Source organism: Peromyscus eremicus, chromosome 1 (assembly GCF_949786415.1).
Source record: "Peromyscus eremicus chromosome 1, PerEre_H2_v1, whole genome shotgun sequence".
In the NCBI taxonomy this organism is placed as follows: Eukaryota; Metazoa; Chordata; class Mammalia; order Rodentia; family Cricetidae; genus Peromyscus; species Peromyscus eremicus.
In genome coordinates this window covers 161,407,752-161,435,746 of record NC_081416.1, presented here as the reverse complement: position 1 = coordinate 161,435,746, position 27,995 = coordinate 161,407,752, and the positions used below count along the sequence as shown (strand labels likewise).

The 27,995-nt window shown below is 52.3% G+C and overlaps 2 protein-coding genes across 7 annotated transcripts; one reads left to right on the top strand and one right to left on the bottom strand.

Moving 5' to 3' along the window:
* Window positions 1–875: 875 nt before the first annotated feature.
* Window positions 876–22,025, bottom strand: Odad1 (outer dynein arm docking complex subunit 1). 4 transcript variants are annotated; one of them, XM_059277110.1, is made up of 16 exons: window positions 21,926–22,025; window positions 20,894–21,042; window positions 20,697–20,788; window positions 19,519–19,618; window positions 18,966–19,155; window positions 13,048–13,170; window positions 12,740–12,853; window positions 9,759–9,826; window positions 8,440–8,627; window positions 8,087–8,221; window positions 7,157–7,239; window positions 6,887–7,055; window positions 2,278–2,441; window positions 2,102–2,199; window positions 1,769–1,847; window positions 876–1,697 (listed from the first exon to the last, which is right to left on the bottom strand). In XM_059277110.1, the coding sequence occupies exons 3-16, from the start codon at window positions 20,761–20,763 to the stop codon at window positions 1,200–1,202; spliced, it is 2,076 nt and encodes a 691-aa protein (XP_059133093.1). In that variant the 5' UTR covers window positions 20,764–20,788; window positions 20,894–21,042; window positions 21,926–22,025; the 3' UTR covers window positions 876–1,199. The 4 variants fall into 4 exon arrangements, with proteins under 4 accessions (XP_059133093.1, XP_059133101.1, XP_059133107.1 ...); XM_059277118.1 differs by lacking the exon at window positions 21,926–22,025 and adding an exon at window positions 21,861–21,923; XM_059277124.1 differs by lacking the exon at window positions 20,894–21,042 and having other exon boundaries at window positions 21,926–21,983.
* On the top strand, window positions 21,566–27,466 carry Emp3 (epithelial membrane protein 3). 3 transcript variants are annotated; one of them, XM_059277339.1, is made up of 5 exons: window positions 21,566–22,261; window positions 25,218–25,332; window positions 25,547–25,649; window positions 26,168–26,308; window positions 27,252–27,466. In XM_059277339.1, the coding sequence occupies exons 2-5, from the start codon at window positions 25,255–25,257 to the stop codon at window positions 27,419–27,421; spliced, it is 492 nt and encodes a 163-aa protein (XP_059133322.1). In that variant the 5' UTR covers window positions 21,566–22,261; window positions 25,218–25,254; the 3' UTR covers window positions 27,422–27,466. The 3 variants fall into 3 exon arrangements, with proteins under 3 accessions (XP_059133322.1, XP_059133315.1, XP_059133309.1); XM_059277332.1 differs by lacking the exon at window positions 21,566–22,261 and adding an exon at window positions 22,393–24,233; XM_059277326.1 differs by lacking the exon at window positions 21,566–22,261 and adding an exon at window positions 24,242–24,371.
* The last annotated feature ends 529 nt before the right edge of the window (window positions 27,467–27,995 follow it).

The window sequence follows — 27,995 nt, the reverse complement described above, 5'->3', positions numbered from 1 at the left end:
TAACAGCCATGTGCACAGCACTGACAGTGTGCTGGGTAATGTACTTAGTCACGGGCATCCATTCTGCATGCATACATCCATACAACCTGCATCCATCCATCCATCACCCACTTTCTGCGTTCTCCCCACTTCCGGCTCTGCTGAGATCTGCGTTAGTCAGGCCAGGCTGTGGCAGGTGCTTCCCACGAATCAAGGTGCTTTATTCTCACAATCTCCCTTGAAGTGCAGGCTGTTTTCACCCATTTGGAGGGAGGGATGCCTAGAGGGTAAATGATGAATTTCATCTAGATTTGGCTAGGTCAAAACTCAGCTCACTATGGCCCACTGTGGGGGACAGTCAGGGCTGTCTGTAAAGTCCCATGCACCATTCCCCATCCCCCAACCCCTGCCAAGGCCTGCTCTGCTGCAGATGTGCATGGCGAGACCACTGGGTCCATGTTAACCTCCAAGGGTTGACATCTGCTTTGCCATGCTTTCTTTCCCGGGACCAAAACTCCAGATTGAAATGTTCTGTCAGCCTGGGACAAGAGCAGGATGTGGAAGAGAGGTCTTAACTCACCCACAAAGAAGCAAGAATAGTGAGTGGAGCCAGAGCAACTCTGGCTACCTAAGAGCCGGATGCAGGGGATGTTGACTACTGCAGCTAACACAGCCTATCCGGACTGACACAGATTCCAGCAGAGCCAGAAACAGGGGAAAGGCAGAAGGTGGCTGGGTGGCTGGGTGGCTGGGTGGCTGGGTGGCTGGGTGGCTGGGTGGCTGGGTACAGCGACAGGTGGACACAGGCAGAGGCAGATCCAGGAACAGGCTCACAAACATTTTTCCCTGAGCTGGAAACAGATGAAGCCGAGTCTGAACACACCAGTAGGAACCAGTCTGGGGAAAAGGCTGGGCTCTGACCTTTATTTCCTATTGATACATTTCACCTAGTCAGTAGAGGGGAGTCCAGTTAGGAGACAGGGGCATCAGACGCAGGGAAGCTTGGGAAAGAGTTTAGGGGGGTAGAGGCGGGAAGCACGGAGGAAGGGGGGGACAACAGAGTCCAAGCCAAGACACAGGGCCTAACAGTGAGCGGGAGATGGGAAGAGATGGGGGGAACTCAAGAGGCCTGGGCGTAGAGGGATTGGAGAGTCTCTGGGGGAAAAGGAGGCAAAGATTGGAAGACCTGTCAAGAACTGAGGCAGGAAGGACCTGCAGCCCTAGTTGAAGCCCCTGGAGTCCTTGCTAGTAGAGGAGCTTGGCCTGGAGGCAGGGAGGGCGCTGGATGCCTGGCCGCTGCTGGAGCCTCTACTCAACTCCGATCCCATGCTTTGGCTCTGCATACCACCTCCTACGCTCTCGCGGCCTCGGCTGGTCTCCAGGTAGCCAGTGGACCCCAGGTAGCTGCTGGAGCTGCTGTGTCTGTAGCCCCCACGGCCCGATAGAGAACCCCGGCTAGACCCCAGTGCTCCACTGGCACTGGTAGAAGCCAAGGTCACAGGGCCTGCGGCCGAGCCAGAGTCGCCAAAGGTGACATGGCTTATGGAGCCGGTACCACGGCCTCTCGTCTTGTGACTCAGAATGGATTCAGGGACTGTGCTCGTCCTCCGGGGCATCCCCAGGGAGGGGCCTGACAGGGTCATCTGAGTATTGGAGAAAGTCAAGCTTGGGCTGCTGTCCAGCTTCCTTGGGGCCTCCTCCAGTTCCTGGAGCTCCACCTGGGGGTGGACAACGTTAGGGTTCCGACAGGTAGTACAAGTCCTTGTCCCAGCCCTGGTGCCCCACTCACCGATTTCACGACTTGACTCAGCAGCTCCTCCTTGCTCATAGGGTAGTCCTCTTTGACCACAAAACCTGGGGAGTCCTCCCTCGGTGGGAGAAAGGAAGAAAGTCCAATTCCATAGCTCTGCCTCACACACAGATCCCAGGTGTCCTGGGCCTGTCCCCTCCTTTTGGAGTCCCAGCACCCCATCTCCCCACTCTCCCACCTCCCTCCAAGCTCCCACTTCACCCCCCCTGTGCCCCAGAAGGCCAAACCCACAAGCCATACCCAAGCCCTCCGTCCCGCCCCCTTTTGTCTGCCCCGTGGAGTCAGCCTCTCCCTGCTCTGTCCAAGCCTCACAGGTTGTCAGGAGGCTGGATTGGGGTAGTCTTCTTTGGAGGGTCCTCTTGGTTCTGGCCCAGCGCCAGAAGAGCAGCATCAGTCAAAGGGATATGGTTCTGAGAGTGTGAGAGTCTGGAGTTAGTGCAGGCCCAGCCAGCTGGGCCACCCCCCTCCCCCCGAGTCCCTGCACCCACCTGGACCTCAAGGAAAGCTTGTACTACAAGAAGCTGCACCAGCCGCTTCTCGATGGTGCTCAGGAAGAGGCCCAGGTCCCTATCCCGAATGTAGGTCTTGACCCCAAGGAGATCCTTGATGACACTGCCGTCACACTGAGCCTTGTCGAAGAGAAGCTGGATGTCTGGGATCAGAGAGGAATGTGCAATCGGGCCCCTCAGGAACCACAGCCTTTCTGGAAAGGCAAGGCTCAAAGACTGATTGGGTCTGTGGCCCAGACAGTCAGGCAACCACGCCCACCTAGCCTCAGGGCTCAAGAGGGTGAAGGAGATCTGATGAGACGCTGCCTTGGTGGCACACGTGGGTGACACACGTGGGTGGCACACGTGGGTGGCACATGTTGGCTGGAAACAAACCTATTTTCTGCCAACCCAATAATGCCTGGGCTCAGATCCCACCTGCAACACATGCGTCCCAGAAGACACCTCACTCTGGGCCCTCACCCCAGGCCCTCTGGCTAACAGGCAGAAGCCCCACAGCTGAGTCCTGCTTCCCCACACAGGTGAGCCATGAGCCTGTCACTCCCACTGTTCTCCTTAGAAGCTTCATGCCACCTCTGGACATTCTTTAAACCTGTATCTTGATTTCTGTTTTGTGTTTAACTTCCTGCAGGGGTCTTGGCTACTCTGCTAATAATAGCAAACCACCAGAAATCACTTTACTGTCCCTTTGCAGAGAGGGTGACTCTGCAACAACCAGGTTACTACAGATGAACTGTGTCCCTCTAGATTCTCAGGTTGGGAGTCTAAACCTTCCCAGTGCCTCAGAAAGGGGTTTATTAGGAAGAGACAAGGCCACTTGGAGCACGATAGCTCCTAACACCAGAGGACAAGTGATGTTATAAAGCAGAGAGGGAAACACACACATATACACATACTGTAACACACACGCTTGTACCTGTGTACACACATGCAAACCCACACATAAAAATAAGTAAAATAACTGGATGTAGTGGTGCACGCCTTTAATCCCAGCACTCAGGAGGCAGAAACAGGCGGATCTCTGTGAGTTCAAGGCCAGCCTGGACTACAAAGCGAGTTCCAGGGCAGCCAGGGCTGTTACACAAAGAAACCTTGTCTTAAGCCCCCCTACCCCCCAAAAAAGTGAAACAGAGGGAAAGCATGGTGTAGACACACAGTTGGGTAAGTTGCAAGCCAGGGAAAGGAAGCTAGCCAGAGCCAAAGAGGTACACAGGAACAGACCCTTCCTCCTGGCCCTCACTCAGAAGAACCAGGAGGCCCCTCTGGCCTCCAGACTGGAAGATAAGAAATGCCTATGTTTGAAGCTCTGCAGTCCTTGGTTTTGATGGACAGCCCACAAGATAATGTTCATGCCAAGAAATGGAATATTCAGAAACCAAGACAAAGACATCACAAAACGTCCTACAATGCATTATACACTGCTGCATTTCGACATTGCTGACACACTCCAAGATCCTGACAAATGAGAAGTCAATAAAAATAGCACAGTCATTAGCGGGCTATCACCTCATTAACGTCAAAATGAAAAGCCAACAATACAATGTGGAAGCTTCTAGTGAGACTGTGTGTGGACTTAACAGTTATAGACATATGCTCTGCTATGAACCACAGCAGTCTCCTGCCACTCCATCTTTACCCTACGCCATCCCCCATCTGACTCTCAAGAGAAGCCTCCCGAGACTCGAGACTCGAGACAGACTCGGAAGGAGGAAGGTGCGGCCCTGGGTGTCGGGGAGTTCCTGCAGAGCTGCAGCTGGTTCAGTTTCAGGGGGTTAGCACCTGGCTTTGATCTGCCTTTTGTGATCACTACCTTTTGTTTTGTCCCGTACCTTCTGTTTGAAGTCTTTTTTGTTTCGTTTTGTTTTGTTTTCCACTTGTTTTGTTTTGTTTTCCAGACGGGGTTTCTCTGTGTAGCTCTGTCCTGGAACTCACTCTGTAGACCAAACTGACCTCAGACTCACAGAGATCCGCCTGCCTCTGCCTCCCCAGTGCTGGGGTTAAAGGCGAGCGCCACCACTGCCTGGCCTGTTTGAAGTCTTACTGAGCATTTCCTAGGGGTTCAAAGCCTATGCAAACTTTGGTTGGGGGACAACTCGGAAAACCATGGTATTTCTTAACTGAGAATTTGCATTTGGCACTGTTCCTTTGGAGACTTAGATAAGAGGTTTTGGTATATGGAAATTAACTTGCTAAAGGTGTGAATTAGAGAACAACAAAAAAGCCCTTTGCTAAGCTACAGTGAGTCAGTCCAGGAAAGGCTAATCCCCCTGCAGCTGGAAAGGCTAAAAATTTCATCCTTAGAGTGCCTCTGTACTTTCTTTCCACAGACCCATGTGAACTCACACCTGATATATAACAGCATGTGGCACTGGGACCCAAAGGCAATGTGGCTAGTCTCCTGAAAGCTTTCTCAGCTGCCCTGAAAACAAGAAAGGGGGCCAGGACCAGATAACGCACCAGTTCTCCATAGGGAGGAGTAAGGAGAAAACACGCTGGGCACCGCATGGCCCCACACATGTGACTTCCTCGGGGACAGACCAGGCTCTAATATGAAAGCCACACAAAGTTCTAGTAAAAAACAAGAGAATACCTTTGCAACCTCAAATAGGTAAAGACTTCTTATGCCACAAAGCCACTAATTACAAAGAGAGCTGAGTACATCTTATCAAGTGTAAGATAAATTTCACACAGGAAAGTGGGAGAGTGCCCAACCATATAAAAAAGTACTTCCAAAAGACTGGTGTCCAGAATCAGTAAACAATCCCCATACCTCAGAACAGGAAAAACCATCTAATTCAACACCATCCAATTCACGGCAGGGCTGGAGAGACGGCACAGCTGTTAAGAACACTTGTTGTTCTTGCAGAGGCCCCGGGTTCAGTTCCCAGCACTTACACGGTGGTTCACACCATCTGTAACTCCAGTTGCAGGAGATCCAATGCCCTCTTCTGATGTCTGTGACACCACACACGTGTGGTGTACATACATAATACATGTAGGCAAAACACTGTCACATAAAATATGTAAATCTAATTTTTCAAATGTTTAACTAAGTAAATAAATAAGATATGGGCTGCAAGGTGGGTCAGTGGGTGATGGCTCTGGCTGTCGAGCCTGGCAGCTTGAGTTCGATCCAAAGACCTATACGGTGGGAGGAGAGAACCGGCTGCTGCAAGTTGACCTCTGACCTCCACGTGTGTGCCATGGCACACTCATGTGCACTCATATACACACAAATTTTAACTTTAAAAATGCACAAAGCCGGGCTGGAGAGATGGCTCAGAGGTTAAGAGCACTGGCTGTTCTTCCAGAGGTCCTGAGTTCAATTCCCAGCACCCACATGGTGGCTCACAACCATCTGTAATGAGATCTGGTACCCTCTTCTGGTGTGCAGGCATACATGCAGACAGAACACTGTATACATAATAAATAAATAAATAAATAAATAAATAAATAAATAAATATTTTTTAAAATGCACAAAGCCGCCGGGCGGTGGTGGCGCACACCTTTAATCCCAGCACTCGGGAGGCAGAGGTAGGTGGCTCTCTGTGAGTTCGAGGCCAGCCAGGGCTACAGAGTGAGTTCCAGGAAAAGCGCAAAGCTACACAGGAAAACCTTGTCTCAAAAAAACAACAAAAACAAAAAAAACAAAACAAAACAAAAAAAGAACCCCAAAAACAACAACAACAAAATGCACAAAGCCAAACAGGAATTCACAGAGATAACCATAGGGTGACACTATTATAAACGCTGATAGCACAGGGGTCAATTGAGGAGTGCTAGACACAGTAGAATGTGGTGGTGAGACGCCGGGCAGGGCCATCTGTAACACACGTGCGCACAGGGAGGCACCAAAGGAGGGATTCTCATGGTGGCCCACAGCTTTTCTTCTTTCTTTTCTGGTTTTTCAAGACAGCGTTTCTCTGTGTAACAGCCCTGGCTGTCTTGGAACTCACTCTGTAGACCAGGCCGGCCTTGAACTCACAGAGATCCGCCTGCCTCTGCCTCCTGAGTGCTGGGATTACAGGCATGTGCCACCACCGTCGCCCTGCTGGCTGGTGGTCCATATCTTTAATCCCAGCACTTGGGAGGCAGAAGCAGGTGAACCTCTGAGTTTGAGGCCAGTGTGGTCTACATATTACAGCGACTTCCAGATCATTCAGAGCTACATAATAGAGAGACCGTACAAAAAAAAAAAAAAAAAAAACTAAAGAAGGAAGGAAGAAAGAAAGAAGGAAGGAAAGGAAGGAAGAAAGAAGGAAGGAAGGGAAGGAAGGAAGAAGGAAGAGAGAGAAGATGAGAAATTGCTCTGGAGAATTGTTTAGCATTCTCCAATAAATATAAAAATTCCCTGGCCTATTCCCCAACAATCACACACCTGGACATTCATGAACAGACAGGTGGATGAAAAAATGGATAGATAGACAGATGCACCCCAGATGGGCTGACAAAAGGTATGAGATGGACCAAGAAGCAAATGCAGAACGGGCCATGAAATGCCTCCTAGTGGCCTGCTCCCCCACAGGCTCACCGCATCCCTCCTAAGGAAGAGGCTGGGGCTGAGGGAGGGAAGCCTTGGGCACTTACCAGCCTTGAGCTTCTCCAGCTGAGCGCGGAGAGTCTGGAAGCGTGCCTCCAGCTCTTCGGACTCAGAGTGCACCTTGTCCACATCCTGCTGCAGCACTTTGCACTGCTGCTCTTGCTGCAGGCGCCGGGCATCCTGACTGGCATGCTCACTGACTAAGGCTTCCTGCATCTGCAGGGACAGGGGCAGCAGCTGGATCCACTCCAGGCCTGGGGACGGGGTATGGGAGTCTGAGAGGCAGGGAGGGTGTGAGGAGGACGGGCCTGGATCACCTCTTTAATCTCTTCCTGAAGGTGGTGTAGCTCGGAGTTCTGCTCATTGATGAAGTTAAACTCAGCAAAGTTGCGTTCCTCCACTGGGGGAGTGCAGGGGGTCCAGAGGGATGGAATTAGAAACAGAGCAATCGCTAAGGGCTAAAAGATGACAGAAACAAAGGCAGAACAGAGACAGATAAAACAGGAACAGGGCCGGGCGGTGGTGGCGCACGCCTTTAATCCCAGCACTCGGGAGGCAGAGCCAGGCGGATCTCTGTGAGTTCGAGGCCAGCCTGGGCTACCAAGTGAGTTCCAGGAAAGGCGCAAAGCTACACAGAGAAACCCTGTCTCGAAAAACCAAAAAAAAAAAAAAAAAAAAACAGGAACAGGTACAAACAGAGGGATGCAGAAACTATCAGTCATAGCAGAGACAGTGACAGCCACAGCCACGGAAGGGCACCAACAACGGAGAGAGACAGAGGTACAGTAAAAGGAGATTCGGGAAGGACCCCAGGAAACAATCCACAGCAGGGAGAGAGGAGAGGGAGAGGGAGAGAGAGAGAGAGACAGACAGACAGACAGACAGAGAGACAGACAGACAGACAGACAGAGACAGACAGACAGACAAAGAGACAGAGAGAGAGAGAGAGAGAGAGAGAGAGAGAAGAGACAAATGTGGAGAGAGGAAGCCCAAGAGAGACAGAAACATGTAGAAAGAAAGAAAGAAAGAAAGAAAGAAAGAAAGAAAGAAAGAAAGAAAGAAAGAAAGAGAGAGAGAGAGATGCAGACCCAAAGGAGGGACCCCTGAAGGAGAAAGATTAGGGAGGGACCCCACGCAGCAGAACGGAAACTGGCGACAGGGTGGAGTCCCCCGGGCAAGGCAAGGTGCACGGCGATGCAGGCAGTGCTGGGCAACCCCATCTCCTCGTCCACCCTGTGCCCACTCACGCTCCAGGTATTTCTCCACCAACAGGTCAGGGTCACTCTCGCCCATCAGCTGGGCCAATTTGCCCAGAGCGTCCTCATAACGCAGTACTAGCTTCTCTTGGGAGGTCTTTCGGAGTCCTTCGGCCACCTCCCAGGCTGTGGGTAACCGCGCTGTTGAGGATTCCAGGGTCCTGGACAACCCCGCCCTCCCCAACAGGCTCCGCCCACTCACCGGCTCCCCTGTCCTCTCCTTCCCACCAGGCTAGGTTCCTCTCTCCTTTGCCCCACCTTATCCCAAAGGGCTTCGCCCTCTCTGAGGGCCTGGGGGTTATGAGCTGCAGAGGCCCTGGGTTAGGCGCCAGCACTGGCCTCACCTCGCTGCTCTTGCTTCTGCACAACGTCAGGATCCGGCTGTCGGTCATGGTTCTTGAGCTTGAGGAATCGGTGCAGCTGCTCCAGATGTGATATCTGTCGCTGCAAGATCTGTGCCTCTGTCTCACTCTGAGCCAGCTCCTTCTCTGCACGCTCCCGCAGCATGCCCATCTTGGTCTTGGCCTCTTCCCTGGGGGAGGAGGGGCATGTCAGTAAAAACAGAAGCTGGGCAGGTGATTGAGCTGGGGTCAGCCTGGGGACCTGGGAGAGGATAGTGCCAGCTGGCTTCACAAGGATGCTCACAAAAGGCAGAGAATGTTCTAGGCTGGAAGGGCTGGGTCAGAATGGGACTAGATATGACAAGCGTGGTGGACACACAGAGGACACAGAAGCCAGGAATCATGTGACCAGTTACTCAGAAGGGCAAAGGATGTGATCAGGCCCTGCCAGCGATTATCCCCAGACTCAGAAAGGGCAGCCTGGGTATAACACCAGAGTCTGGATGCTCTGGAGCTAGAAAAGGGTGAGGCTGGGCAGTCAGGTCTTTTCCACACTCCAGCACACCCCATTAAGGCAGGAGGACTCTTGCTGATGGCCCTGCCCTGCTTGGCTGTGAATATGGGCCTAAAACTTGGATGTCATCAGTGGCAAAGGGTCTCTGCCCTGGGCCATTCCAGGTCTGATCTCATCTCTGCCAGCCTTGGGGGACTCCACCCAGAGCCACCCCTGAGGGCTAGTTTGATCCATTCTCCTACATACATAGCCTCCCCCGCAATAGCAAGCCCCAGCCTCGAGGACCCCTTGACTGGTCAAGCCACACCTCCCCAGAGCAGAAACCGGTCTGTCCCTATGCCCCACCTGACTGTCCGCTGCAGGTAGCTAAATGAACGGGCCACTAGGCCATCGGGCAGAGAACCACTTAGCCAATCAGATTCCCTCCCTCAGAGTTAGAACTGAGAGAGCAAAGTGAGATCAAGACCAAGGATAGGAGGACACCTAGACAGAAGAACAGAGGTCACAAGCCAGCCCAGGTGCAGAGGAGGCTGGCTGTCTGCTCCCATAGCCACCACTACTGAACAACTGAACTCTTCTCCATAGCCAGAGGCCTCCGGGGTTCCCAGCGCCTGGTAATCAGCCCTAAGTATGTCTTCAGGCCTGAAGGTGTCACAGATGGAATTCTCCATTTACACACACCCAAGGAACAGGGTCTGGCAGAAGAGCTGGGGATATCTTTTGGGTTCTGCCCATCTTTGTGAAACTCCAGCCTTCCTGTCCCCCCACCCCTACTGTTTCTGCTACCTAAGTGCCCCTAGGGGCTTACCTGGCGGTGTAAGCAAAAGTAGAGGAGATGCTGAGACCTTTGACCATCTCCCGGAGCATGTGGATCTCCTGCGGGGACACAAGGAGCTGACTTCCTCCAGCCTTCCCACCAAGAAGGCGCGGGCGGGCGGGCGGGTGGGCGGTCCTGGGCCTACCACCGCAGACCCACCTATGAGCAGCTGTCCAGGAAAGGGGTTTTTGTTTTTGTTTTTTGAGATAGGGTCTCACTGTGTATCTCTGGCTGTCCTGAACCTATATAGACCAGACTGACCTTGAATCAGAAGATGGGGAAAATCAGGAAGACAAATGGGACAGGTAACTGGAACTCTCTTGGGGACCACTCACCCAGAAAAACCAGCCCAACTTGCCCTCAGTTTGGAAGCCTGCTTGGATGTTATTACTATTCTGGGATTTGGTGTGATGTACTCACCAAGGGTCTTGGGACAGGAGCTTGGTCCCTCAGTGGCAAGACTGAGAAGTACTTGGACTTTTAAAAGGTAGGGCCTGCTTATAGCTTGCTAAAGGCCCTGACCTCAGAAGAGACTGGGGTTATTCCTTGACTTGACATCTCCCTCATGCCTGTGTCCCACCCGTGATACTATCTGCCATGAAGTGGTGGACCTAGGCAAATCAGTCTGTGCAGTTGGGATTCTTCTTCCCCAGTACTAAATGAATCTCTTTGCTCTCTAACGTTCCCAGCCGCAGAGATTTTGCTGTATTGACAGACTAACACACTCTGTGACCCTATGGTTCTGGCGCCACAGAAGTAGCTATGTGTCTTCAGTAAAAAGGAAGGAACAGCAGAGACATTACACATCCATCTACAGACACAGAGAAGCAAACACAGGCACATATGGGGACACACACACACACACACACACACACACACACACACCTCTTTTCGAAAAGAAACCAGGGCTGGATAACCAGAAACTGTGGAAATAGGCAATGCAGGGCCACCAGGCAGGAGGTAGAAGAGGAAGGAGCCGTGCTGATGTTTCCTGGGATGGTTTTGGGAGGTTTGGCTCGCTTTTATGGGGCTTGGGCACGAGCTACAGAGCCACATCTCAGTTCCTTTTATTCTGAGACAGGGCATAGATCTGTAGCCCAGGCTGGCCTGCAGTTGCCTTGCTGCCTCTGTTCTGGAGTGATTTGAAGACAGGTACATGAGGCTGTGCGAGCCCTTTTGGAGCTGGGGGGGTTTTGTTTGTTTGTTTGTTTGTTTGTTTTCGGCTTGTTAGTGTTTTACAGATTTATAGGATAAATGAAGTCGACAAAGACACGAGAGAACACTACAAGGGAACAAGGCAGGGCTGCACCCCAGTGGTAGAGTTCAACCACCAAAACCACAGCACAAAAAACTGATTACAAACGAAAGTAAATGAACCTAACTGTGCTTCAGATGAAAACAGAACCACGTAGAAGACTGAGAAACAAGAACTGGCCGGGTAGGTTTTAAACACGATCTTCTGAACAGATGGACACACCCAAGCTCTTCTAGGGGAGAGGGGAGACTGACAGCGGGGTGGACCACCCCACAGGGCGGGGCCTGCCTACAGGTGCTGACGTTCTGGTGTGTCCTGACAACAGGAGCTGTGCAGAGAAGGAGAGGAGGGTGCGGAGGAGAGGAGGGTGCGGAGAAGGAGAGGAGGGTGCGGAGAAGGAGAGGAGGGTGCGAGGAGAAAACCCGTGTCACGGTCACAGCGGGGCCACTCAGACCTAAACCCTGATTTTCCAATGCCCACTCACCGCTAGGAAAAAACAAACAAACAAACCAAACCAAACAGGACTTTAGAGAACCGGCTCAGGATTGAGAGTTCAATCCCCAGCACCCACACTGGGCAACCACCGGAGGACCTCCTGTACACATACACACATGCACATAGTTAAATATTAAAAAACAGAACTTTTTCAAGAGGAAGAAAACGGGAACTTGTTGGAGAAATAGCGAAGTGTGGGGCTAGGGCAGAGAAAGTAAAGACACGCTCACAAGAGGAACGGAAAGGAGAGGACAGGAGAGGGGCAGGAAGGGGCGGTGGCCATGCGCCCAGAGGACCAGGTGTCGTTGGGACTGTGAACATTCACCTTGCAGAGACGGTGCTGAACCTAGTGAGAACGTGACACTGGCCGGGCAGTGGAAACTATCGAGGCCAGGATGCTAACTGCCACTGAGACGTGCAGTGGGAGCTCCACAACACTTCTCATCGAAGGAGACTCCATTCTAGAGCATCTCTTTCTTGGCTGTGACACCTGAACAGCTTCTTCTTTAGGTGCTGTCCTCCAACAGAGTACTACGAAAAGCAGCTGGTCACCACAGGGACCTCTGCCAAACACAGCTGGCTCGGACACTTCCAAAATACCAAGGTCGTGGAGCAGTGGGGGGCGGGGGGGGGGGTAGAGACTGACCGAGGTAGAGGCAGAGACAGAGGCTAAAGGAGAGAAACAAGGGCCAATCTTAGCCAGGTATGATGGCTCACTTCTGCAGTCCCAGCACTAGGGAGGCTGAGGCAGAAGGATTGCCAGGAGTTCAAGTCTAGCTATAAAGTAAGACTCTCAAGGAACCTATACATATATCCTAGTGGATATGTACACATATAAACGCATACACACAACATACACATATCCTGGTGAAGGATATATAGGGGCTCTGTGTACAATTTTCACGGTTTTTTGTAAGTTTAAAACTGTTTTGATATAAACGTCTTATAAGGGGGGTGGAGGAGGGAAGGAAGGAAAGAAGGAAGAGGAGAGAGGGCAGGTTGGCTCTTCCAAGGGCTTGGAAGGTGCTCAGATCCTGAGGGACGTGAATGGCTTGGTTGTCCCAGATGGCAGAAGCGAGGCTGCTGTCGCTGCATGAGCGTGAGAGTGTGAGGTGTGCTCTCCCTTCTCTCCCCCTGCACTGAGCTGGACCTGGGCCCTAGGAGCTCTGCCTGTGGGCACAGAGCTGGAGAGGGTGACGGGCCAGGGCCCCCTTTGCCCCACCTTCTTCAGCTTGTGGTCCATGTTCAGGTATCGGCCCCTCTCGATGCGCAGCAAGTCCAGCTCCTCTCGCAGGGCCGCATTCTTCGCCAGCTGGATGTCAAAGTGACAGGTGACCTGGGGTGGGTGTTCGAGCACTTATGAGGTCCGGTACCTGTCGGAGGTGGGGACCACCCTGTTCCCTCCAGGGGGACCTGAAACCTACCCACCCTAGGGTCCTTTGTTCTTCTGATGGGCCCCCAGCCCACAGTGTCTGTCCCACCGACAGACAGCAAGCCTGAGGCTCATCCTGGCGAGCCCGAGGCACACACCCTGTCCAGCTGGTCTTCTAGGATCCTGATCCTTCTCTGTATCTTTGTCTTTTGAGCCGACAGGGCACTAGGAGCCGAGGCATCCTTACTCTGGGTGAGGATATGGTTCTCCCACTCCTGGATCTGGAGAGAAGCAGCACCTTGTCACATGCCTGGGTGAGAGGCATCAGTATCTGCCAACCCTGCAGCCACTGGACCCAAGTCTGGGCAACCATGAGGATTGTGTCCCAAGATGGGCCAGCTCTTACCCCTCCTGGTGGTGTTTTTATTTTTTGTTTAGTTCAATTCTAGTTTTTTGTTTGTTTGTTTTTCTGGTTTTTGTTTTTGTTTTTGCTTTTGTTTTGTTTTGAGACAGAGTCTCACTGTTATGTCCTTGGCTGGCCTGGAACTCACTATGAAGACCAACCAGGATAGCCTGGAACTCAGAGATTCACCTGTCTCTGCCTCTCCTGGTGTTTTTGAAGACAAGAGATGGAAGGGTTGCTTCGATGCTACCATGGTCCCCAGAAAGACAAGAATGCTGGCAGACTAAGGCAGCAGGAGCTGAGGTTACCCAGAGTCCACAGCGCCCCCAGCCAGATTCCCACATGACCTGTGTTTCTGCATGCATGTTATGTGTGGAGCTGCTCAGCAGAGTGTAGACTGAATGGGCCACTTAGCACTGTGCTTCCCAGTCACTGGTATAGGCTAGATAGTGTCCCCAGAAACTCCTATCAAACATCCTGACCCCCAGTACCTCAGAATGTGACCTAGAGACAAGTGACCAGCAGAGTGATACCAGGACAGCCAGAGCTACACAGTGAGACCCCGAGGAGGCAGGGGATCGGCTCCTGCTGAGCCCTGGGGGAAACACCCCAGCTGGTACCTTGATCTTGGACAATGCTCTCCAGAGCTAAGAATCAATTTCAAGGAACCACCCAGGAGGAGCCCTTGTTCCAGCAGCCTTGGCAAACACATATCTGCACCAGGATGCCAACTCCAGACTCTCCCATGGACATGTAACATGTGTGAGGGCACATGGGCATAGGTCATACCCACATGGCCTAAAACAGACACACCTAGTGGCTTGAGGATTTACCACAGGGTGGCAGTATTTGCCTTTCAGCAAGATGGCATTCTCCCAACCAGTTTTCAGTGGTTACTATGATAAAAATGAAATCAAATAAAAACCCAAAAATGTTACCATTGGGGAAAACTGAGCAAAATGTACAGGAGGAATCTCTTCACCGTTCTTAAAATGTCAAGTGAATCTATGACCATTCCAATTAAATTTTCAATCACCTCACTGGGCCTGTCGATACATGGCTTTAATTCCAGCACTGGGTAGGCAAAGGCACCTGGGTCTCTGTGAAGACAGCAAGGTCTACACAGTGAGACCAGGACAGCCAGAGCTGTGTAATGAGACCCTGTCTCAAACAAACAAACAAACAAACAAGCCAGGTAGTGGTGGCCTGAACCTTTAATCTCAGCACTCGGGGAGTTCCAGGCCAGCCTGGTCTACAGAGTGAGTTCCAGGACAGCCAGGGCTACACAGAGAAACCCTGTCTTGGAAAAAAACAAAAACAAAACAAGGAAATATTTTTTCAATAATACTTTGTTCATTTTCAATTCTGAGAGTTGAGTTCTATGCAATACAGAAGCAGATGCCCTGAGGGCCCTGGCTGTGGGTTGACCAGCAGGCCAACTCAGAACTGAAAGGAGCAGCAGAGCCAAATGCACACACCCAGATGGTGAGTTTCAAGAATCAAATATGTGGAGAACTGGCTTGGCAGTTAAGAGCACATGTTGTGATCAGTTCCAAGCACCCACTTGACATGATGCACAACTACCTATCACTCTAGCTCTAGGGGAATCTGGTGCCCCCTTCTGGACTCCACAGGTACCTCCATGTACATACACATGCATATACTTCACACAGACCCCAGCACTCGGGAGGCAGAGCCAGGCGGATCTCTGTGAGTTCGAGGCCAGCCTGGGCTACCGAGTGAGTCCCAGGAAAGGCACAAAGCTACACAGAGAAACCCTGTCTCAAAAAAAAAAAAAAAAAAAAAAAAACCAAAAAAAAAAAATAATAAAATAAAAAGAATTTTTTCTTTTCTTTCTTTTTTTTTTTTTTTTTTTTTTTTTTTTTTTTTTTTTTGGTTTTTCGAGACAGGGTTTCTCTGTGTAGCTTTGCACCTTTCCTGGGACTCACTCTGTAGTCCAGGCTGGCCTCGAACTCACAGAGATCCACCTGGCTCTGCCTCCCGAGTGCTGGGATTAAAGGCGTGCGCCACCACTGCCCGGCAAGAAAAATTTTTTTTTTTTTTCTAAACAGTGTTTCTCTGTGTAGCTTTGGAGTCTGTCCTGTAAACCAGGCTGGCCTTGAACTCACAGCAAGAGATCCACACCTGCCTCTGCCTCTGCCTCCTAAGTGCTGGGATTAAAGGCATGCATCACCACCACCCGGCTACAAGAAATTTTAAAAAGAATTAAATATGAACAGTTTTCAATATGCATATTATTTTTACAAATGGCTCCTGACTTCTTCTGACACAAAGAGTGGGCTGCTTGAACTGGGCTGGCTAAAGTATAACCATCAAACAGGCAGCACTGGGGTCTGCTGGGACAACTCAACCAGAGGTTTGCCACCAGGGCTCTAAGGCAGTGCTAAGCTGCTGCTGCTGCTGCTGCTGCTGCTGCTGCTGTGGCGACGGGCCACTCTTACAAGTTCTCCGTCTGCATGACTACCAGTCAGCTTCCATCACAACTAGTGTGTAGAAGCAGCTACGCTGGGAAGAGAGAAGGCTGGCGTGGCTCACAGACCTAGGAGTTCCAGCCCTAGATCAGTGTTCCCCTTGCTTTGGATGCCTGGAGAAGGCCCTGGATAGGGATGGTAGGGCGCCAGAATCAGAACAAACCCATCCAAAAGGAGCCAGGATGCAGAGTCAGAGACAGGGTCCCACCGCAACCTTCAAGGGCACCTCCCCAGTAACCTAAGGACCTCTCATGAAGCCTCAACCTTTTTTTTTTTTTTTTTTTTTCGGTTTTTTGAGACAAGGTTTCTCTGTGTAGCTTTGCGCCTTTCCTGGAACTCGCTCTGTAGTCCAGGCTAGCCTCGAACTCACAGAGATCCGCCTGGCTCTGCCTCCCGAGTGCTGGGATTAAAGGCGTGCGCCACTACTGCCCGGCTAACCTTTTTTTTTTTTTTTTTTTTTTTTTGAACTTTTTGATTCTTTGTGAATTTCATATCATGCACCCCAATCCCACTCATCTCCCCATCCCTCTGTATCTGCCCTTTACCCTTGAAACTTCCCCTGACAGAAAATAAAATTAAAAAAATGAAAATGCAAATTAAGGAAAAAATCTCACAGTGGAAGCTGCAGTGTGTCACGGTGCATCAACCAGTGTATGCTTTTGCCCGTTTATCTTTACTTGCAAGTGTTCACTGCAGTGAGTCATTGGTCTGGTTCGAGGCCTCTGGCTTCTGCTACACTATCAATACTGAAATCACTGGGACTCCTCTCAGACATCCTGTTGTTGCCCTGTGTCGTGGAGATTCTGCAGCTTTGGTTCTGCAGGGCCAGCACCTTCATGCACTTCAGCAGTTCTTAGATGGGTAGGTATGGGATGGGCCAACTCAAAGCCCTGGATCCGGGCCTGGGTGGTGGCTGAGTTTGTCAGCCCGCCCCACCTCCTATGCCTGTGCCAGCAGGGCCAGCTGTCTCCCTTTGCGGAGGTGAGGGACGGGGCCAGCTCATCTGCTCTCACTCCTCAGGGCCAGCTCATCTGTGCCCACACCGCCAGGGCCAGCTCTATTGTCCTGTCCGCATGAGGTGTGGGGCCTACTCTCCCGAGTGCTGGAGCTGGTGAGGGGCAGGGGAAGCCCCCTCTCTTAAGCATCTGGAAATTGTCCTTTGGGTATCTCCAAATTTAAACTGTATCAGTATCATATTGATATCATAGTTCTTGGGTCACCAGGCTTAGGATCTCCCAAAGCTTCGACCCAGGCATCGGCCCAGTGTGAGATCTCTTGCGCTTCTGGCAGATGTCTTAGTTTTCTATTACCGTAATAGAACACCATGAACAAGAAGCAACTTGGGAAGAAAAGGGTTTATTTTAGCTTACACATCCTGAACACAGTCCATCAGGGAAGGAAGTCAGGGAAGGAACCTGGCTTTCTCACGGCATCCTTAGCCTGATTTCTAACAGCACCCAGGAACACCTTACGGAGGCATTTTCTCAATTAAGATTCCCCCTTCCCAAATGTGTTTAGCTTGTGACAAGCTGACATAAAACTAGTCATGGGCACAGCACCTCAGCACTGGGAGAAAAGCCCCTCTGCCCCCCTGCCATATGGCTCTCCACGGCACGGCAGCTCTTTGGTGCTGGTGGGTAGCCTCCCTTCAGTTTGCAGTCTACTAAAACCGGGTCTTAGTGACGTGACCCAACCAAGGGAGTGACAGCATCACCCTGCCACTTTCTGGGAGCTAGCAGTCCACACTGGGCGTGACTCAGCTGGATCACCTTCACACCATTTACCAAGGCCAGGACAGGAATGTCAGCAGTATTGACAGTCAGCCAAGCTGCAAATCAAGGCTTTCAACTCTCAGAGCTATCTCTCACCATGACTCTGACTTCCTGAGGCTTATCTCAGAATTAAAAACAAACAAACCTTACTAAGGGGGCTGGAGAGACGGCTCAGAGGTTAAGAACTCTGGTAGCTCTTCCAGAGAACCGGTGTTCAATTCCCAGCACCCACATGGCAGCTCACAACTGTCTGTAACTCCTGTTCCAGGGCTTGACACCTCACACAGACATACATGCGGGTGGAAAAAAACAAAACAAAAAACCACCAGTGAGGACAGGCAGTGGTGGCACATGCCTTTAATCCTAGCACTCCGGAGGCAGAGCCAGGCAGATCTCTGTGAGTTCGAGGCCAGCCTGGTCTACAGAGCAACTCTGTAGTTCCAGGACAGGCACTAAAACTACACAGAGAAACCCTGCCTCAAAAAACAAAAACAAAACAAAACAAAAACAAACAACAAAAAAAAAAAAACCACCAGTGAACATACAACAAGAGTAAATTTAAAAACTTACTAAGAAATTAAGAGCTCCAAGACAAAGAAAAATTAGGGCCATTAGTTCAAAAAATGCTTCCCAGGGCCCAGAATGGTAGCCCACACCTTTAATCCCAACACTCAGAAGGCAGAGTCAGGCAGATCTCTATGAGTTCAAGATAACATAGTAAGACCTGTCTAAAAAAAAAAAAAAAAGCCAGGTGTAATGGCACATACCTTTAATTCCAGCACTCGGGAGGCAGAGGCAAGAACATCTCTGAGTTTAAGGCTAGCCTGGTCTACAGAGTGAGTTCCAGGACAGCCAGGGTTACACAATGAAACCCTGTCTTGAAAGAAAAACAAAACAAAACAAAACAAACAAACAAAACCTTCCCAAAGTTAGAAAGCAGTCTTTTCCAGTGGTTAAAATTATTCAAAGTTAACCCAGCAATGGTGGAACACACCTTTAATGCCAGCACTTGGGAGGTAGAGGCAGGCAGATCTCTATGAGTTCGAGGCCAGCCTGGTCTACAGAGTGAGTTCTAGGACAGGCACCAAAACTGTCTTGAAAAAAACAACAACAAAAAAAAGAGTATTCAAAGTCGCTTTTTCCAGCTAAAATTTAGAGTTTGGGAGATATTTTATTATGCTTTGCACATTGCAGGGTGTGGGGTTCTCCTGTAGCCCAGACTGGCCTCGAATTTACAGCAACTTTCCTGCCTCAGCTTCCTGAGTGCTGCTTTTACAGAAGTAAAAAAAACCATCCTTAGCTCGGGGTGGAAGGTTTTGGTGGCTCCATCTTTCAGGTAAGGTCGCTGCGGCTTAGAACCCTTACTACAGGGTCTGATGGGATGACAGCCGCCGACTAGGAGAACCCACCTGCTTGTCCAGTGCCCGGTTCTGCTCCTGCAGCGCCTCGGCTTCCACCTGCACCTGGGCCCTGCACTTGAGTAGCCGCTCCATGTCCTCCAAATGCTTGGTGTCTCTCGGTCGCTTGACTTGGCTCTGTGCCACGCTGATCTGCATCTGGAGCTTGGCTCGCAACGCCTCCAGCTGCCGAATCTCCTCGCTGTCCGGAGGAGCAGGGAGGAGGGTCCACACCAGCAAGGCAGCAACGCTCAAAACCCAGCTCCTGCTCGCTCCCGCTCACTGAGAGCCCCAACCCTCCTCCTGACCCCGTGCTTCTCCCAACCCCTTCCCTCCTCTCTTTCCTCCCCCTGCTCCTCCCCTACCTTTTCCCTTCTCCAGCACCTGACTCTCCGGAGATTCTGCAACTCTGGGACCCTGTACCTCCTCCTGTCCCTACCCTCTATCCTGTCTCTTTGACCACCACTCCGCTGCCCCCGCTCCTCCCCCGCCCCTGCGCTTCTCTCCGGGTCTTCCCTCCTCCTAGGGCGCAGAAGTCCTTTCTCCGTTCTTCTCCCCAGCTCACAGTTGCTTGCTGATGCGCTGATTAACCTCCTTTCTGTACACCCTCCGTTCTCTCTCCATCACTTTGCATTGCCTTTGCAGGCGGTTGAGCTCCCAATCCACTGTGGGTGAGACCGGGCAAAGGACTCAGAGGGCATCAGGACTGCCAGTCATCCCCAGAACCTAGGAATTCTGGTCCCTTCAGGGTCTCGCAAACTGCAACTGTACTGCAGTCCCAGCCCTAACATCCTTTGGGACTCCATCTCAGTCCCTGTGTCTCCCAGCAAAACTGACCTCCTAACCCATCCTGGCTTGAGGATGCTCCTGAGAGGCCTTCTGGTCTCTGGCACCTGGGACTAGAGAAAATGGCTTTCTCTTAGCCCTCAGTGGGTGGCATCTCTCCTTTGTGCCCCTCCCTCTCTCCAACTGTCCTCTGGGCTCACGCTTCATCTCATCCCATCCTGCAGAACCTTCATCCCATCTCCCGCTCACCTCCCTACAAAGTCCCCAAGGACTTCCTACGCCCAGAATGGACCCTTCCTTCTTCTTAGATACCTCAGCCTGGCATCCAAGCCCCAAGGAGCCTGCCCTACCCATCTCTTCAGTCTTTCCCACCAGCTTCCCACCTTTCCAGCCCCTCAATTGAGAACTGGCCCAAACCAGTGTACACAAGACTGAGAAACCCTCCGCTCCTACCCTAGCCATATACCTGCTTATACTGTTCTCCGGGTACTTTTTTTTTCCCCCAGACAGGGTTTTACTATGCAGCCAGCCCTGATTGACCTGAAACTCAAACTGCCTCCCCAGCTCTGGAATGAAAGGTGTGTGCCACCACGCTGGTGCTTTTTCCTTTTCTGATTTAAATTACATGTATGTGGTGAAAGTAGGGCCAGAGGGAGTCGAGGAACCCACCATGTGGATTCCTCAGGCTGTCGGGCTTGATGCCAAGAGCCTTTATTCGCTGAACCATCTCACTGGTCCTCCCCTGACTATGTCTGGATGTCCTGGGCCCCACTCAAACCTCTCCTGAAGTCTAAGGTCTTTCTGGCCACCCGACTGCCTGGCTTGTCCCCTCCACATGTCAGGAGTCCTCTTCCAGGAAAGGAAGCTCCTGAGAGGCCTCCCCAGCCCTGGCTCTGGAACTTGGAGAAGCTGAGAACAGAAAGGGAACTTCGGAGGAGAGGTGGAATCATGAATTACCCGGTCCCTCCAGGAAGACATCGCTTCCTTCTTCGGATATGCTCCTGGCCGACAAGCCCAAACGCATCCTGGCCACAGTGGCGGCGGCGTTCCTGCAGGGGACACCAGAGCATGCAAGTCAGAGCACAGGGCGATCAACGGCACTGCGGCCTCTCTGGACCTCGACTCTTCAGGGGCTACACCGGGACATCGCTCACGGCAAACACACACGGTTTGGGTCCCGGGGCGGCCTCTCCGCACCTCCGAGCCCCGGCCCGCTGGGGGCGGGGGCGACGTCTCGGCTCTACCACCTGCTTGAGTGCCTGACCTGTCCTAGCTGCTCCACCTCACTGTTGTGATCTGGTTACTGGGGAGACAAGGAGCCAATGAAGCCTGAGGATAGCGGCAGGGGAGGGCAGGACAGACTGATGGAAGTCGCAGTGGACTGAGGGGATGGCCGCTGAGCGGCGAGGCCAGAGGCACCCGCAGGGGCGGCGCTAAGACCCTAGAACAGCGGTTCTCAACACGTGGATCCAGACCCATGAGCTGACGACCCTTTCACAGGGTCGTCACAATAGCAGATCTTTACATTACGATTCATAATAGTAGTAAAATTACAGTTATGAAGTAGCAACGAAAATACATGGTTGGGGTCACCGCAACCTGAGGGACTGTATCACAGGGTCACAGCATTAGGAAGGTGGAGAATCTCTGCCCTAGGAGTCAGCTCCTAGGAGCTGAAGCTAGGAGAGAGGGGGGAGGAGGAGCCAGGGATAAAGGGCGGGGCTACGGGAAGGGGAGGAACTGCGTGCTGAGCAGAGGAACCGGAGGTCGTAAATGGCCAAGAGGAGGGGCTTGGATGCTGTAGGGGGCGGGACTTGGGGAGGGGTCTGGGTCCGGGGGAGAGCGGAACTATGGAGCAGGCGCTCTGGCCTCTAGGGGGCGGGGACTCTAGTGGGAAGGCGGGGCTTTAGGCTTTGGGGCGGGCCTTATTCTTTAAAGGGAGCGCAGTGAGGCGGTGGGGGTGACTTGGACGTCTTGGAGGGGCAGGCTCTGGGGAGGTCAAAATGGGATTCGTGGAGCTCGGACTCTGGGCAGCGTGTATCCGGGGAGCAGAAACTGAAGGCGCCTGGAGAGAAACATTTAGAAGACTAGACTTTGGGGCTAGGCAGGGTCCTTCAGTACCGGCCCAAGAAATGCGTGCCTTGGACTGGTCATTTGGGTAATTTATGGTTTGGAGGAACGCTCACCACTATCTCACTTCCTACACAGGCTCACTACGCATGCGCGACCAACGGTTTGTGGGCACGTAGGGCCGAGGCGGAAGTGAGAGTGGGCGGAGCCTCCGGCAGTCCTTTCCTCTAGCCAAGCGCTGCACCCCGTGTGGTTCTTCTGCGAGAGCGCTGGGGCCGCTGCCTGGAGGCTGGGTGTGGCTGACGCCTGCGGTTTCCTGTGGGAGGAAGTGGCTGCTATGCAGAGCTCCTCAGGGGCCTGGGCGGGGGAGATCCCGCCACCACCCTTGGTTTCCAGATACTTAAACTTCTCCGGGTCACTACTGCTGGGGATTCCCTAAACGCCTCCTCCAGGTACCCCAGTACCGCACTGTTCCAGCTCTTTGAAGGGGTGTTAAATCTGTTCCAGGCCTCTTCTGCCAGTTAGCATCTTCCTTGCTCCTGGCTCCAACACTCCTCGCAGTCCTGGGATGCAGCCTCAGAGGAGCGCAAGACTGCACCCCAGGCCCTCAGTTTTATCCTCAGTAACCCACTCTACTTCGTCCAGGCTCAGAGTTAGACTTCCCCAAGTCTGTGCTCTCCCCGTCACCACCACCACCCCACCCCCGCCACCCTCGTTTAGGATTCCAAACTTTAGCTTTGCGACTCAGTGGACCCAAGTATTTGCCTTTTCTCCAATTACTAGAGCCTCTGAACCAGAGTGCCCCGGACTCCACTAGGAGCCCCAATGCCTGCTGTAAGCTGCACAAAGCTGCCAAGCACTGCTCTAGACCTATGCTACCCACTGTTTGGGTGGAGCTCCACCTCAACCCCTGGCGCCCTGGCATCCCTATACCCAGAGTCTGAAATGTTCTGGTGGAAGATCCACCTCAAACTCTCCTCCCCCATCTCTTTCCCTAAACCCGCCTTTTCAAAACCCGCCAAACACAGCTCCTCCCCAAAAGAGGCTGAAGACCACTCCCACAGGGTACCTAAAGCTGCATCCCAGAAAACAGACACGTGGTTCTTCCGGTCTCGCATCCCTGTCTCCTCTCACCTGGGAACGCTTTTCCCATTAAACCAGGCTTTTCCTAATTTGGTCTAGTTTGGATTGCTGCGTTGGTGCACAAAAGACTTATCACCCACTACACTATCCCTCCTTTACAGATGAAGAAAAAACCATAGAGAGGTCATTAGTAACTTGCCCAGCATCACAGAGCCAGTGAGTGGCTCCAGAGTCTACTGTATGGTGTCCAGTTCCTGGTCTCTCAATCACCAGCCTAGCCAGCTCTCACCTCGAGGCTTATAGATCATCACACCCAGCTCTGGCCCCGTCAGATGTCCACACATCCATCATCCAGGTCCCCAGCCCTTACTTCATCAGAACCAGGACTTGGTCCCCTGCCGAGGAACGCAGATATACTCAGTCATCATCCACACCACCTAAGCCAGTGTCCTGAGAATAAATAATGGCAGTTCACATTACAGCCCAGGGGGCACAGTGCTGTGAGAATTCTAATGGCCTCCCATAACACTTACAGTAAAAGGTTCCTCCATGAATGTTCAAGGAAATCCTCTGATGTCCCTGCTCACCACACCCTGGGCTCCCTGGGCTCCAGCCACACTGGCCCTTCTGTCTGCTCCCCACACAACAGGAGCTTGTTCTCGGGGCCTGAACAATTTTATTTTCTCTCTAGTGTCCAAATGACTCCTTTCCTTTAATCTCAGAATCACATCTTCCAAGAGGCCTTCCAGGATTATCTTGTTTTACTAAGCCCCCACCCATCCACCCACCTAGTCATTATTTCCATCACTCTATTTTCTTTACTGACTGTATATTGTACCCACTATACAGATTTGCAAACTGAGGCCCAGAGAAGTGAAATAATCTACCCAAAGTCACACAACCAGAAAATGGTGGCACTAGAAAAAGGATACATCCTGCTCCTTTCCATAGATTCATAGTTTTTGTCCCAGCTCAGAGTCAGCCCAAAGTTTGATCTATGTCACAGGAGTCTGGCCTTCTGCAGACTCATGTGTCATCCACTCTGCCCCAAACTCCATCAAAGAGAGAAGGCATCTGGTCCAAGGAGGTAAGGTGCCCCACCCCAGGGCCCCAAAGACTTCTCATCTGAGCCCTAAAAGGAGGTCCCAGAACATGCCCACTGTATGACTGGGTGGGCAGAGAAATAAGGAACCAAGTTCTTGTGCCCTCCCCTGGCTGCGGAGCTCAGCTGGGCGAGGCCAAAGTGGATATAAAAGGGCTGGTATATATTGAGAGTTAAGAGAAGCAGAAACCACCAGAAGAGGGAGAGAAAGGAGAGAGGGGGGAAGGAGAGGGGGAAGGGTGAGTAGTAAGGGGTGGAGGGAGGCTGAGGGAGGCTGAGGGAGGCGGGGGCCTCAGAGTGGAAGGAGGGAGCAGAAGGGCGGGGCAAGAGGCCCAAACGAGGACAGACTCCAACTCTGACTTCTTCAGCGACTCTCGGTAAGTTTTCAATTCGTTATTCAGACAGGACCTGATTTACTAGGCAGCGTGGCACCATGGGAGGGGCACCCTCAGCAGGAAGAAACCCTCCACGCAGCGCAGCTCGGAGGACACTGGGAATTGAAGAAGTGATCTCTCAGCCTTTGTGGTGGGGATACAGGGAGGAGTAGGGCCATCTACAGTACTTGTGGTCCCAACAGAGCACCATGGGAAAAGTCCTGTAGCCTCTCCATGGGGTCTTTCCACTCTCTCCTGAGATTACGGGGTGCAGGAGGGCTCCCAGGGCTGAGTTCTCTGGACACTGAAGGGTGGCAGGAGGTGGTCTCGCCACTCAGACCCCCCCCCCCTCCTTCTAATTCTTTTCCCCAAGTGTCCGGAGCCTTAGGTCTGCAGTAGGGTGGGGTGAGGACCGGAGAGACCCAGCCAGGGCCTGGAGTCTCTCTGGTGCTGAAGGGAGGGGGATGAGTCACCCATGACTCACCCCATGAGGAGAGAGTGAGTGAGTCAAGGATGCCTGTCCTGGGGGCAGCTCCTGCTCCTCCTGATGGATTAGAAGGGGCATCAATGTAAACTGTCATAGGGTGACCCACATAGCCCAGGGACAAGGAAGGCACTGCAGATGTGCCAATATATTGTCAGTCCTGTTCATCTGTCTCCCAAAGTCCAGGTAGGACATTCTCTAGGCCGCTCAAGAGCACAGGAGCACAGGAGCTGGGCTCACTGGGCTCACCCTTCCACTCCCCAGGGAGGACTGCTCAGCCTACTCCCCTTCTCCCTCACACCCAGGGGCCTTCCCAAGCCCTCTGACTTGGAGCCAGACCCCGCCCTCTTGCCCGCCCTCTGCAGGTTTGTCCCCCTGCTCTGAGCCAGGCATCTGGCGGCCATGTCACTCCTCCTGTTAGTGGTCTCTGCCCTTCACATCCTCATTCTCATCCTGCTTTTTGTGGCCACTTTGGACAAGGTAAGCTTCCAGCTCACGGTGAACCCCGGCTCCAGCCCAGCTCTTAAGCCTGCGGCTCCCTGCCTGCGCCCCCTACTCCTACTTCTGGGCCAGTCCTTTCCCTAGCCCTGCCCACCCTTTTGGCCCATCGGTCCACACCTTCTAGGTGCCCCCATCCCCACTCTCCCTGACTCCGTCCTGCCCTCCTCACCCTCGCTGGTCTCTATCCTTCCAGTCCTGGTGGACTCTCCCAGAGAAGGGGTCCCTGAACCTGTGGTATGACTGCACTTGGAACACCACCACCCAAACATGGGCCTGCAGTAACGTCAGTGAGAATGGTAAGTGTCTCGCTGAGGGCACAGAAGGCCCCAAGTAGGCCAGGACCAGGGTTGGGAACCAAGCCTAGGCTGTGAACATCTGGGGCTGGCATAGGCAACCTGTCTAAATGGGAAGGCCCCTGCCTCTGTTCTGATGGATCCAGAAAGGGTGGTGGCCACATCTACAGGCTTAAGGAATGGGGAGAAAGCTCCCTAAATTCTGAGAGGATAAGGCTTTCCAAAGTTGTAAGGAAATGGAGCTAGTGTTGTAAATGTGGATGGGAGCCATTCATTGAAGCTGGACAGAGTAAGGAAGGGCCAGAGTTCTAAAGAGATGGAGTTGCCTCCTTCCAAAATTCTAAGTGACAGCAAGTGAGGGTGGGGATGGAACTCATCAGGAAGGTGTTTGCATGGTATGTGATCCTTGTAACACATACACCCATGAAGCTTGCCTGGCTGAACCTGGAGTGGGCAGAGATCAGCAAGGGCCCGGGGGTGGGGCGGGCAGGCTGTGACCTCCCCTGTGTCTCCCCCTACAGGCTGGCTGAAGGCAGTGCAGGTACTCATGGTGCTCTCTCTCATCCTCTGCTGCCTGTCCTTCATCCTCTTCATGTTCCAGCTCTACACCATGCGAAGAGGAGGGCTTTTCTACGCCACCGGCCTCTGCCAGCTTTGCACCAGTAAGCACTTCCCCAAGATCGGGGAACAGGAGTACACCACGCTAGGCCTTCCCCCAAGGACAGCCTCTGTGGACTTGGGAGTTCTCAGAGGTCCTGTGGTGGTCTTGGGACCTTACTGAGCAGTGCCTGAGAAGCAGGTTTTTGTAAATGATTTGGGTTCCAGGAATGGAGGCAGCTAAGAGATCCCACAAAAGGAATATTCTGAATCATATCAGCCAACTGCTGTTTCTTGTACACCTACCTGTTCAGGGAGTTTACTTTTTCTCTTCACTCGGTATTGGGGATATACACAGGCTATGCCATGCTAGACAGGCTATCTCTGAGGCATGATCCCAGCTCCACACTGGTGGATTCTAGGCATGTGCTTCCCCCACCCTCTTCTTATTTTTTTATTTGGAAAAAGGGTCTCACTAAATGGCCCTGGCTAGCCTTGAGCTATCTATTCTCTTGCCTCTACCTCCTGAGTCGCTGAGAGTGTAGGTGTGGGACATCAAGTCATGTTCCACTTTTTTTTAAGGTCAAATAATTTGAGGCTTAAAAGGTTTGGAGGACAAAGAGGTCGATGAGATGGGAACACACAGCTCTGGGTTTTTTGTTTTTTGTTTTTTGTTTTTTTGTTTTTTTGGCTCTAGGTGCAAAGGGCTGAGTTAATCATGGTGGTTTTGGAAACATCCTTCCTGGGTTCCCAGAGAAACATCCCCCTGCCATGTTACTTACTCATGTTTGCATATTTGGCTCATAAAAAAAACCTAAAAAATTCCATGGATGGATAGCTGCCATGGCCTATTTCACAGATGATCAGTTGGGGACCAGAAGTGAAACAAGGTGCCCAAAGCCACCCTGCAGCAGTTGGGTGTCTGTGGTGGCTGGGGTACTGCTGAGGACCCGGGGCAGTGCGGCCTCCTTGCACACCCAGCCTCACACTGCGGTTCCGGTTCCGCAGGTGCAGCCGTGTTCTCCGGGGCACTGATCTACGCTCTCCACGCTGAGGAGATCCTGAAGAAGCACCCACCTGGTGGTAGCTTCGGTTACTGCTTCGCCCTGGCCTGGGTGGCTTTCCCACTCGCCCTGGTCAGTGGCATCATCTACATCCACCTGCGGAAACGTGAATGAATGCTGTGTCCCCTAGAAAATAAATCCGTTTAACCACGAGCCTAACTTGGCTCCCTCCCTCCTTCCTTAACAACACCCGTCGCCTCCAGTCTCATCCAGAGCTCAACTCCCAGGCTCTCCGCCCTGGGACACTGGCTGGAGGAGCCAGCTGCCCGAGGGATTTTAGCTAAGTAAGATCAGGCTGCATCCCATTCCTCCCTGAAGACCTCATTAGAACTCAGTCTCCTCTCCCTGCTCTCAGGGACCCAAGCTGCCTTGCATGACCTCTTCCATACCTTCTCTCTGACTCAACCACTGAAAGCTGTCTCCTATTGCAAACTGTTCTCCCCTCCTTTCTAGAGGCTAACTCCTTCCCACACCAACAAAGGCCACCCCTCCAGCCAATATACGGTGTCCTCTACTCGGGCAGCGGGCACCAGCTGGATTTCCCAGGCAGCTACTACCAGCTGTGTGCCACCGTGTGCTGAACAATCTGCCTCCTGCCCGGTCTTCTTATCTGAGACCCAGACTCTTGCAATCAAAGCTTTCCGCAGGTATCAGTGCTTCTAAGATTCCCGTCTGGGACCCAGCCACA